This window comes from Gopherus flavomarginatus, chromosome 4 (genome assembly GCF_025201925.1).
Source record: "Gopherus flavomarginatus isolate rGopFla2 chromosome 4, rGopFla2.mat.asm, whole genome shotgun sequence".
NCBI lineage: Eukaryota > Metazoa > Chordata > Testudines > Testudinidae > Gopherus > Gopherus flavomarginatus.
Genome location: NC_066620.1, coordinates 106,025,490 through 106,037,891, shown reverse-complemented (window position 1 = coordinate 106,037,891; position 12,402 = coordinate 106,025,490). Strand labels below are relative to the sequence as shown.

General features: G+C 42.1%; 1 protein-coding gene across 10 annotated transcripts in view; it reads right to left on the bottom strand.

The window, feature by feature from the left end:
- Positions 1-12,402, bottom strand: part of SHPRH (SNF2 histone linker PHD RING helicase) — a 1,098,091-nt gene that overhangs the window by 9,138 nt on the left and 1,076,551 nt on the right. For 8 of the 10 annotated variants that reach the window (XM_050949418.1, XM_050949412.1, XM_050949416.1 and 5 more), the window contains 4 exons: positions 8,651-8,743; positions 7,803-7,889; positions 5,422-5,600; positions 2,256-2,336 (listed from right to left, as the gene is read on the bottom strand). In XM_050949418.1, the coding sequence (XP_050805375.1) occupies positions 2,256-2,336; positions 5,422-5,600; positions 7,803-7,889; positions 8,651-8,743 (440 nt within the window). Of the gene's footprint in view, positions 1-2,255; positions 2,337-5,421; positions 5,601-7,802; positions 7,890-8,650; positions 8,794-12,402 lie in introns of those variants that run through there. The other 2 variants (XM_050949417.1, XR_007773878.1) reach the window with 2 other exon arrangements.

Genomic DNA, 12,402 nt, shown 5'->3' with positions numbered 1-12,402 from the left:
CATCCTAAAAAAAATCTTTCCTGAACCCTCACTTCTGGCCTTCAAACAACCCCCCAACCTCTCCAAGCTCATCATCAGAAGCAAGCTCCCCACAGACCAGGACACACCAACTGTCGGAACAGATGCAAAACCTGCAGACATATCTCCACTGCTGTAATGATCAACACCTTCCACAACACATTTCAATATCCATGGATCTTACACGTGCCTATAACAACATGCGGTATACTTCATCCACTTCACTAAATGCCCCCATAGAAACTATGTGCATAAAACCAGATAATCACTATGCTCTCAAATTAACTCACACAGGAAAATGCTAAAAGACAAAAACACCATATCACTTGTGGGTGAACGCTTTTCACAAAGTGATCAATATAGCTGACCTATCAATCCTCATCCTCAAAGGAAACCTGCACAACACTTTCAAAAGACAAATCTGGGAGTTTAAATTCATAACTCTGCTACATATGAAAAATCATGGACTGAAAATGGATTTATGGCTTATTGCAACAACCTGCACTATCCACCTCTTTTTGTCTTATGACTGCAGAGGTGTTAACGGGCCACTCCATCTTGAACAGTTCTTTAGAATTTGTGCTAAACAATGTGTCACCTTGCATTTAGCTGTGACACTTTTCCCAGAGTACTTTCCCCAGACCAGAAGAGGAGCTCTGTGAGGCTCACTAGTTTGCGTCTCTCACCAGCAGAAGTTGGCACAATAAAAGATATTACTTCACCCCTCTTGTCTCTCTAAGAAAGGGTATGGTTATTCCCATACTCAACCAAAGCAGCATGAACCATCCTGTTTATTATGTGGAGACCATCTTACAAGTCTTCTCACTAGGCAATTTTTAAAGACAAAGCAATTAAAGTAGTCTGATCAGATATTTTGTTGTTCATATTATTCAGTACTACTCAGATTCAGAACACAAGATTTGCCATACTGGATCAGACCCAAGTTCCACCTAGTCCAGGACCTCGTCTGACAGTGACCAGTAACCATATGGTTGAGAAGAAGTGGAATAATCTGCCCCCAGTAGGAGATCCTGATCTCTAATAGTAAGAGGCTGATGTAAATCCTGCTTTGTACATCTTCCCAAACTACCACAAGTAATAAAAAGACTGGAATCAGAACTCATCTGGAGTTTTTGTTGTTTGGGCAAGAAGCATAATACAGTACTTTTGCTCCTCTGCAGCTATATTGGATCTGCAATTCTTCTAGTCACAAAAGCTTGGTTCTGTGAACTAAATGGAGGGAACTGTGCAGTTAAAGGGTTTATTTTTTCATAACTTTTGACTATTACTATGCTGTATGACTAGAAATTCTCATCTTGTATTTGTTTGGAGGGGTAAGGCATCATCTTTGAAAGTATTGTCTCATCAATTTTCCACATCTGTACCATTCTAAGGTTTTTGCATGTAAAAATTCAAATAATGTGTCCAATGGTTAAACAACATGATTAATAGCAAAAATTTGGGAAGGGATATTAAATCTCATGCTTCAGGGCTTACGTCAGTCTCTTACTATTAGATATAATTAAAATGCCTGGGTAATAAGGGTTCCCCCCCAGAAAAAAAAAGAAAAGTCTAATGTAAACCAGAAATGTAACATCCACATCACATTGATTAGTTATCTAGCCAATACAAGATTTGCCCAGATACAAGCTTTTAAAGCTTAACCTGGTACATCTGTACCATTCTAATGTTTTTGCATGTAAAAACTCAAATAATTTGTCCAATGCTTAAACAACATTATTAATAGCAAAAACCCAATCCACCTTAGGTCTAGTTCACCATTGCATTAGTCCAGTTTTATGACAGTGTAATTTCACTGCAATTACACTACTGTAAAACTGGAGTACTGAAGACGTAAATCTGGTCTCACATTTATGGTTATTCAACACACTTATACCTGAACGGTTCATGTCCTTGGAGAGACTTCTGGTCTCTTAATTAAAATGTTTTTGCATGTAAACACAATGTAAATAAGTCCACTTAGTTTCAAATCACTGAATACCAAATCCAGGTTAAAGTGTCAATTTTTCAAAGCTTTGCTGAAAACATTTTGGGAATTTAGTCAAAACATTTCAGAGCTGAGCAAAAGCTTATGACTGAGTAAAAACCTCACAAATATAATGAATACAGTGTAATAACCTTTTAAACAGAGTGACTGCAGGGCGTACGTATGAAAACGACTTTCATTTTGGTGCAGTAACAATGCTTTTTAGCTCCCCCATCCAAAAAAAATGTACCTTCTCTCTACAGTTTTCAGCATCATCTGCATTCTTTCTTCTATTGTTGCTTTTATCAGGAACCTGTGAACAATGGTGGGCCTGCATGTGTTAAAAAAAAAAAATTGAGCACTGGAATATTGCCATAGGACTGTGAAGAAGTTTAGGCCCAAATTTTGGCCTCCCTACAAATTATTTTAACCTTGTTGAAAGTGTCCTCTGGATTTTAAAGGCCCAAACCTGTAAGGTGCTGAGCAACCTCTACTGAGAGTAAAGGGTGTTCAGCACTTCCCGCCACTCAAATAGCAACTTTGCAAGATCAGGCCCTCAATGATTATAAAAATAATTTAAAAAAACTCTAATAGACAGTGGGTAAATTCTGCTCTCAGTTTTACTAGTAACAATAAGAAGGTTTCAAAATGTATATTATGTGCACAACCCTGCCTAGGGACTGAGAAGCACAACCCCAGGAGCTCAGAGGCATGATTCCTTCTGTAACTCCCAGGGCCAGATTAACTCATCACTTGGTCCCAGTCAAACATATACTTCTGGGCACCTACCCTGTTGGGGAATAAAGCATTTTCTTTACCCAGTCCCCTCCCCTTTGCTTGGAAATTGCAAAAGAGCCTCAGCTGTGTGTGAGGAATATCTCTGCCCACTCATCCACTGATGTGGGGATGCACATGAACTGAAAGAACTTCACTCACTTGAGTGATTGGTAGGATAGCCAACCCTCCAGGGTTGTCCTGGAGTCTCCAGGAATTAAAAATTAAAGATTATGTCATGTGATGAAATCTCCAGAAATACATCCAACCAAAACTGGCAACCTTGATAATTGGTGTTGTGATCTGGCACAAAGTGGTGTAACATCATGTGAATTCTTTCAGTTCGTGTGCAAATCTGCATCAGCAAATATACATAAATATAAATAAGTGGGGGTCCCAGCCCAGGGACATGCCTGGTTTACCTAGGCGTTAATCCAGCCCAGGTAACTTCTTAGCACACAGGAGGAGTACTCCTGCACCTATACCCCTTCAGGGAATGTGGCCTGCTCCTCCTCGTATGCTAGGCCTGCTCCATAGACTAGCATGGTATGTGGATGGGAGAAAAGTCCTGCCTTCTCCTAGCCCACTTTGGGGAGATGTACACATGGAATGAGGACATGGAGGAAGCATCTCCTGAACTTCCCTGAGTAAAGGGATTGAGACAGGCTCCTTGCATGCTGTCTTGAAGAGCCCCTTTTTATGAGGGCCAGTCATAATCTGGTTCTGAGTAATGAACCCAGTCCATTGTTTGTATAGGACCTACAATGTTTTATTGCTTTTGAGTCCATCCAAGAAAGTGAGCTCCAGGTAATGACTAATTTAACCTCATTTTCAGAGCCGTGTTGATATCACTAATGCAGAAGACAAACCAACACTTTATTTGGCTTCTTATGTGCCATATAAAAAAGGGTAAAAAAAAAATGTGATTGCCAAATGGAGATTAGCAAAGCTAAAAGGAAATAAGAAGAATTTTCAAGGTCCTGGGCGGGTGAAAAGAGCAGAGTAAAAATCAAAAGTTAATATCTATGAAAATACCTGGAGATCCTTCTGATAATACTTTTTTTTCAGACGAGGAATTTATATTAGAAAATGAAGAACACTAAACACTGCTCAGTTAGAACCTGATTCAAAGTCCACTGAAGTCAATGGGATTCTTTCAAGCCCTACCGTAAAATTTACTAGATAAAGTCAATAGAACTACTCATGTGGGTGAAAGATAAGCATGAGCAAAGGCCTATGCAGGGTAGGGGTTTAAATCTGGAGTAACTCCAGATATATGCTGGTGAAACAACAGAATTTGGCCCTTACTACACACTTAACTTATACATAGTTCTCTTCTTGACTCAAGGTTCCTTAAAATTTTATTTTCATTATTATTTTAATAGAGTATACAACACAAAATACAGTTACCTTTTCCATAACTGGTGTTCGAGATATGTTGCTCATGTCTATTCCACAATAGGTGTGTGCGCTTGCCACGTGCACCCGTGCCAGAAGTTTTTCCCCTAGCAGTACTTAGCCTGACCCCCTAGCTTCCTCAAGAGCCAGACCTACCCCCAAATATATACTTTATCCCCCTTTTGGGGAGGGGGATAAGTGGAAGGGTTGCTCACAGCAGCATTTCCAAAGCTGATTTCCACTCTGAAATCCAATAGCACCCTCGGGAGCATTTTGCTGGGAATGACTGCTCCTCATTTCCATTCATCAACCTCTGACTCTTGGTTCACTTCCTTTGGACCTACAGAATCCAGGCCCTGCAATGTTTGAGAGTGTGCTTTCACAACTCCCAAGGAAGTCAGAGCTTACAACTGAGTCAGTAGTAATCTCTCCCAAATCTTTAATGTGCTTCACCCACTTTTTACTGAGTTAGGTAGCCACAAATTGAGCCTAAGTAAACGGGAGAATTGGGCCTTTTTTGTTTTCCAGCCCAACCCACCCATTTCCCAGAACTACACGCAGAAGGGCCACACTCTGGCAGAGTGGCTTGTTTTCATTAGTGTAAATATACAACTAAATCATTATGATCACTAATTAGAAAAAAAAAGAATTGTTAAGAAGTTTACGTTAAAACACAACAGCAAAACTGAGAAGAGAAGCCTACAAGGAAAAAAATATTATGCTTTTTTTTTTTCCACATGTAAGGCATGTGGTTCTTGCGACCAAAGCAGTTAAGCTAGTAAGCTATTGATCCCTTCTGAATTACCTGCCATTCAGATAAAATAGAAAAACATCATTAACCTAAGCTGCTTTTACAAAAATCAAAGAGAGTTTGTAATGCTAGCAGCTAGAGCTTGAGATATGGAGTCAAGACACTAGATTCTAGTCCTGGATCTGACTGTGTGGTCTTAGGTAAATCACGCATGGCAAAGTTTTCGTAAGTGCCTAAGTCCCACTGACTTAAGTCACTTTTGAAAATGGAAACCAAGAGCTTAAGTCATTTAAGTATTTAGGTTCTATTTGAAGATTTAATCCATAACCATTTTGTTCCTCAGTTTATCCATCTGTAAAGTGGGGATACCTATTATACTTCGTCACAGCTTAGAGATTCTCAGAAGGAGGTTGCCACATAAGAGCATAACATTATTTTAGACTGGCAAGGCAATATAACAGAAATTTTAAGCAACATTTATTTTAATTCTTACTTTGTTTGCCCAATACGATGCACTCTGCCAATGGCCTGAAGTTCATGTGCAGGATTCAAAATGGGCTCCACTAGCAGAACATGAGTTGCCTCAATTATGTTTAATCCATTGGAACCAGTATGAAGGGGTAGCAACAAAATATTGATCTTTGGATCATATTTAAATGCCGAGAGGTTCTCCTAGAAGATAAACACCATATTAGCATTTTAGTGGGAGCTGTTCCTGAATAAGGAGTACAGGGTAGGTACAACAATCAGGATCCAGACACCTCAGGGTGAAGAAGAAGAAACAATCAACTAATTGTATACAATATTATTGTACTATAAAAGTGTGAGCAAGGTCTTTTAGGAAAGCTGGTGACTTTCTGGTAATTAATATTACTGAGTGTTGTATGTACAGGTATGTATGCTTGGAATATGTTCCGAAAACATGGTCAGACTAAGTAATCCTAGTAGAACAGATAAATAGGTTTGTCCGGGACAAAGCAATGTATATTTGCCAGTCTGCCAGCGTCAAGCTTTGTAAACTAGAGACAATGAAAATATACTTGCATCTAAGGTAAATAAAGTTAGCAAACCAACAGAAAGAGGATGAAGACGACAGCATGGCATCTGCACATCAGTGGGAGAGTACCTCGGTCTGAGGTATTCACCTCAAAAGAAACACATTTCAAAGGTTTACTAGACTATAAGAAGGACAAAAAACCCCTTAGTTACCTATCACTTAGGAGACAAAGGGATCAGCACCCGCTAATTCTGTGAACAGTGGATCCTCCTGCCCAAAAGGGTGGAGATGGTGGTAGCCTGATGTAAGAAAGCTGCTCAGGCAAAGATTATAACTTGCTAAAGTTAGCTGTAGTCACTAAAAAGCATGTTGTTTTGTTTGTAACCATATCTGTCTCTTTTTCTGGCTTAGTACCACTTACATCTATGTTCTTTAACAAACATACTCTCAGTTGTACTATAAACCATCTCAGTGCTGTGTGTTAAGGTAAAAAGTATGCCTGCAGCTGGGCTATCAGGCTGGTGTGTGTGTGTGTACACTATCTCTTTGGAGACGGTGGATTTAGTAATTTCTGTTAGTATCTAGTGAGAGGGACTGGACACTACAGAGGCACATCTCTGGGTTCACTGAATGTTACCTGCAAGACAAGGTTTAGACAGGGCCGGTGCAAGGATGTTTTGTGCCCCAGACGAAACTTCCACCTTGCGCCTGCCCCCTGCGGTGGCGCCCCCCCCCATGATGGCAACCCCCCCGAGGTGCCCCCCTTGTGGCAGCTCCCCACCCCCCACCCTGAGGCACCCCCCCGCCCCAGCTCACCCCTGCTTCAAGCATGAGCACCCTGAGCATGCCGTTGCTGCTTCACTTCTCCCGCCTCCCAGGCTTGCAGCGCCTAAGCTGATTGGCACCACAAGCCTGGGAGGTGAGAGAAGTGAAGCAGCTCACCCCTGCCCCACCTTCTCCCAGAGCACGCCGTGGCTGCTTCACTTCTCCCGCCTCCCAGGCTTGTGGCGCCAATTAGCGTAGCCGCTGCAAGCCTGGGAGGCAGGAGAAGTGAAGCAGCCATGGCATGCTCAGGGAGGATGCGGGGCAGGGGTGAGCTAGGGTGGGGAGTTCCCCTGCATGCCGTGCCCCCCCTTACTTGCTGCAGGCAGCCCTCCCTGCGCTCCCCTGCCCTAGCTCCCTCCCCTTAAATGCCAGCAGTGACCGGGGCGGCTGAAGATCCAGCTGCTGCGGTCGCTGCCAAAGAAAATGGCGCCCTCCAAATCCCAGTGCCCTAGGCGACCACCTAGGTTGCCTAAATGGTTGCACTAGCCCTGGGTTTAGATTGGCAGAGTCTCAAAGAGTTTGCTGGAGAGTCAGACAGACTGGTGTGGCAAGGAGGTGACATACTATTTAAGCTCCAGCAAAGCTTTCTCTTGCTGAGGCAGAGGGGTAAAACTTCCAGGCTTTCTGAGGAGAATGTCACAATCAGGTGGTTTTTTTTGTCTTTTTTTTTTTTTAATTAAAAGAGAATTTAGTAATTGACAGCCCTGAACACAGAAGTCTTCTTTTATCCAAAGGACAAATGAACAGCAGCAGTGCAAGAATCCCAAAGAACACCGTGGCCAATCTGTCTCATCCCCTTCATCCATAAAAGTTTTTTTTTAAATTATAGTTTATGGCTTATTTGTGTGTTTTTGATAGTTTTTTTTTAATTATTATGATTTTATAGTTCATTAGCTCAGAGATCAAATGCTCTGCCTTGATCAGTTCTATTATTCTCATTCCATTTTCCCAAAGGAGATGCAAGGTGAAAGGGTCAAATGAATTTCTGCTGATTATTCCCCCACCAACCCCTCCCGCAAAAAATGACTTGCAGCAAAATCAGCTTTCTGTACCTGAAATTTACTAATTCCGTTAATCTGAGCAAACACCATGTTGTTATCATATAGAGCTTTTGAAATTATGTCCAAAACATCTTGCCACTAGAAGAAACACAATATAAAAGTCAGTATTACAAATAGCACTGACAACAACAGAACATGAAAATATTGCAGGACTGTAATATCTTAACCTTATCAATAAATAACCCAAGAGACTGCAGTTATAAAATGAACCTCTTATGATACGCATTAAATCAACATTAAACAAATTTTTGGGGTTTTTTGTGTTTGTTTCTCTCCAAGAACAATATTTTAAAAATTGTCTTAATATTAAAGATACAAAGTGGCAAACAGTCCAGCATTCAAAGTGGGCAAACAGAATCCTGAGAGAAAACTAGTACAAAGAAATAAAGACAAGTTTGAGCAGAAGAGACTTGCAACAATGAAATGTAGTTTTAAAATTTATGAAAAATACTTCGACAGCGTCTTTTCTATCTAGTTAAAATACACATAGAACTGGTAATACGTCTGCATATGAATTTTCAGTGTTTGCCCTTTGAATATCTGTAAAATGGGGGATAATGATACTGATCTCCCTTGAAAAGTGCTTTGAGATCTACTGAAGAAAAGTGCTATATAAGAGCTAGATATTATTATACAATACTTTCCATCTATTAACCATTAGTAGTATCAACAATGTCCCAATGACATGAAGAATCCTTCACAACTCTCAAAGAATCAAGTGGACATTGAAAACTACTTACATAGTTTAGTAGCTAAACTGAATTTTGGAAACAGTTACTGGCATCTAAGAATTTGTAGAACGTAAAGTAACCTTTAAGGTAGAAACTGCTGATAAATACCGTTGAAAAAACTAAAGATTTAGCCCCTGGATCTTTAAACTGGATTTTCTTCAGAGTCCGAACCACAGCTTCCACTTTGGTGGAGTGACTTCCCTTTGGAAAGGGGAAAGAAAAACACCAGCATACAGTAGGATGAAGCAAAACTGAAGGAAACAAAACCACACATGCACATTATATACTGATCTTTCTATTAGCATCTCTTAAATATAGTGCGGTCTGTCTCATATATCTCAAAAGGGATCAGCAAATCTCTCTTACCCTGGTACATTTTTTTTGGATAGGTCTTATAAAATTATACCTTTGGAACTTTGGAAGTACTTACCATGGTTTGCTCTTAGACCATACTGTTTTCAGGCAGAGACCATAGGTGAAATTCAGAGCTTGCAGCCTGCGCGTGGGAGGACGGGGGAAGGTAGGGCAAAATGATTTAAAGCGGCCTTTGTACCTTCCCAGTAATGTACTGTTCTGGGACTTACAGCGATCCCTACTGTATGGCCCTCTGGATGACAGTGCTGGCCATAACCTCCACAATACTTTGTGCTGAAATCCAGTCCCTGACAACTCTCCCTCCCCCAGCATATCCACTATGTCTCGGAGGGCTTGCAAGGGGGGTTCTTGAAGTATAATCTATGACGGTCTTGCTTAGTTCCTACACTGGATAAATTCTTCCCTGGCCGAATTCAGGGCTTTTACGGGTTATATGACATTTGGCCCTTTTACCTAGTATCTAAGGGCTGGCTGGAGTGGGATTGAGAATCTCACCCTCTGTTTTTGTTTGTGTCTTGTACAGCAATAAGTATGCTGTCACCCCTGAAATAAATAAATTAATTAAAAAGGTTAACACAGGGTTCCAGCTATTATTTTTTAATTTATTTTGATTTATCTAATACGGGGCGTCTTATCCAAAGCTCCTGGGTGCTTTAACAGACATTTAAAGAACAATCACACCAAAAGACCAGCAGAAAACTTAACCAACGAGCAATTAAAAATTTGAGATAAACAGTACTCACAAATCTCGGCTCTCATTTAACTCAAACAGACAGGCTTTCCCAAATGTTGTAAACGTCAACAGACTCCGGCTATTTTGGATCAAGTGGAGGGGGTAGAAATCTGAAGTCCAGGGCTATTATGGAGAGCACCCTGCCAGCAAGTTCCCCCTTCATTTAAAGAAGAGGAGATCTCCAGCTTAGGTGCTTGGATTATTATAATTGCAGAAGCATGGCATAGGAAGAGATGTGTGTCAGGTAGGCATGTCACAAGCATCAAACCCAACACATGAAAATCCATCTGAAAACCAATAACTAAGCAATGAACTTTCTTGGGTCAGCTTTAAAAATCAAATATAGTTTGAATGCCTACACAAGACAAGCACATGGCTAGTGAACTAGGATTGGTATTGCATGTGCACAGATGTGAACTGATAATAAAGGGCTGCATTCTCTGGTCACTAAGGGCCAGTCTACATTAGGGGGGGAATCGATCTAAGATACGCAACTTCAGCTACGTGTAGTATGCTACACCTCTGATACTTGACACCATGCAAGGCACTGCATTTAGCCGCATGGAGTGGAAATCCATCAACCTCATGAAGAAACTTGCACAAATACAGACAGATATCATCTTCCTTTCCAAATGCAAACGGATGGACATCATACCAAATGGACTAAAAGTAAAAAATCCACTGCTATCTACATACTACACAGACCACAGTGAGAGATTATGCCATACTCTATCAAAGAAGCTGAGGAACCACCTGATCAGCATCCTATACAGCAAACAGGAAAATATCAAAAAAGAGCTCTCCAACCTGGAGACTCTCATTAATAACCAAACTTCCATACAAACGGACTTCACTAAAATAAGACAGGAGATCTACATTACTCACTTCACCTCTCTACAAAGGAAAAAGGACTGTAAGCTGTCTAAACTCCTACCTGCCTCATGGGGCCACAACCGTGGTACCCCCAACCCACCCAGCAATATCGTCAATCTATCCAACTACACACTCAGCCCAGAAGAAAAGTCTGTCCTATCTCGGGGACTCTCTTTCTGCCCTGCCACCCCCACCAACATGATACAGTTCTGCGGCGATCTGGAAGCCTACTTTCGCCGTCTCCGACTCAAAGAATACTTTCAGGACAACACTGAACAGCGCACTGATACACAGATACCCTCCCACCAACAGCACAGGAAGAAGAACTCCACATGGACTCCTCCTGAAGGTTGAAATGACAGTCTGGACCTCTACATTGAATGCTTCTGCCGACGTGCACAGGCAGAAATTGTGGAAAAACAACACCGCTTGCCTCATAACCTAAGTCATGCAGAACGCAATGCCTTCCACAGCCTCAGAAACCACCCAGACATTATCATCAAAGAGGCTGATAAAGGAGGTGCTGTTGTCATCATGAACAGGTCTGACTACCAAAAGGAGGCTGCCAGATAACTCTCCAACACCAAATTCTACAGGCCACTTCCCTCAGATCCCACTGAGGAATACACTAAGAAACTGCAACATCTATTCAGGACACTCCCTACGCTAACACCGGAACAAATCATCATACCCTTAGAGCCCCGACCAGGGTTATTCTATCTACTACCCAAGATCCACAAACCCGGAAATCCTGGACGCCCCATCATCTCGGGCATTGGCACTCTCACTGAAGGACTGTCTGGATATGTGGACTCTCTACTCAGACCCTATGCCACCAGCACTCCCAGCTATCTCTGTGACACCACTGATTTCCTGAGGAAACTACAATGCATTAGTGACCTTCCAGAAAACACCATCTAGCCACCATGGATGTAGAGGCTCTCTACACGAACATCCCACACACAAATAGAATACAAGCTGTCAGGAACAGTATCCCTGATGACACCACAGCACAACTGGTTGCTGAGCTCTGTGCCTTTATCCTCACATACAACTATTTCAAATTTGATGACAATGTATATCTCCAGATTAGTGGCACCGCTATGGGCACCCGCATGGCCCCACAATATGCCAATATTTTTATGGCCGACCTGGAACAACGCTTCCTCAGCTCTCGTTCACTCACGTCCCTTCTCTACCTACGCTACATTGATGACATCTTCATCATCTGGACCCATGGGAAGGAGACTGAAAAAATTCCACCACGATTTCAACAGCTTCCACCCCATCATCAACCTCAGCCTGGACCAATCTACACGGGAGGTCCACTTCCTAGACACCACGGTGCAAATAAGTGATGGCCACATTACCACTACCCTATACCGAAAACCTACCGACAGCTATGCCTACCTTCATGCCTCCAGCTTCCATCCCAGGCACATCACACGATCCATTGTCTATAGCCAAGCACTGAGGTACAACCGCATCTGCTCTAACCCCTCAGACAGAGACCAACACCTACAAAATCTCCACCAAGCATTCTCAAAACTACAATACCCGCACGAGGCAAGAAACAAACAGATCAACAGAGCCAGACGTGTACCCAGAAGCCTCCTACTGCAAGACAAACCGAAGAAAGAAACCAACAGGACTCCATTGGCCATCACTTACAGTCCCCAGCTAAAACCTCTCCAATGCATCATCAGGGATCTACAACCCATCCTGGACAATGATCCCACACTTTCACAGGCCTTGAGTGGCAGGCCAGTCCTCGCCCATAGGCAACCTACCAACCTGAAACATATTCTCACCAGTAACTGCACACCGCACCATAGGAACTCTAGCTCAGGAACCAATCCATGCAACAAACCTCGAAGCC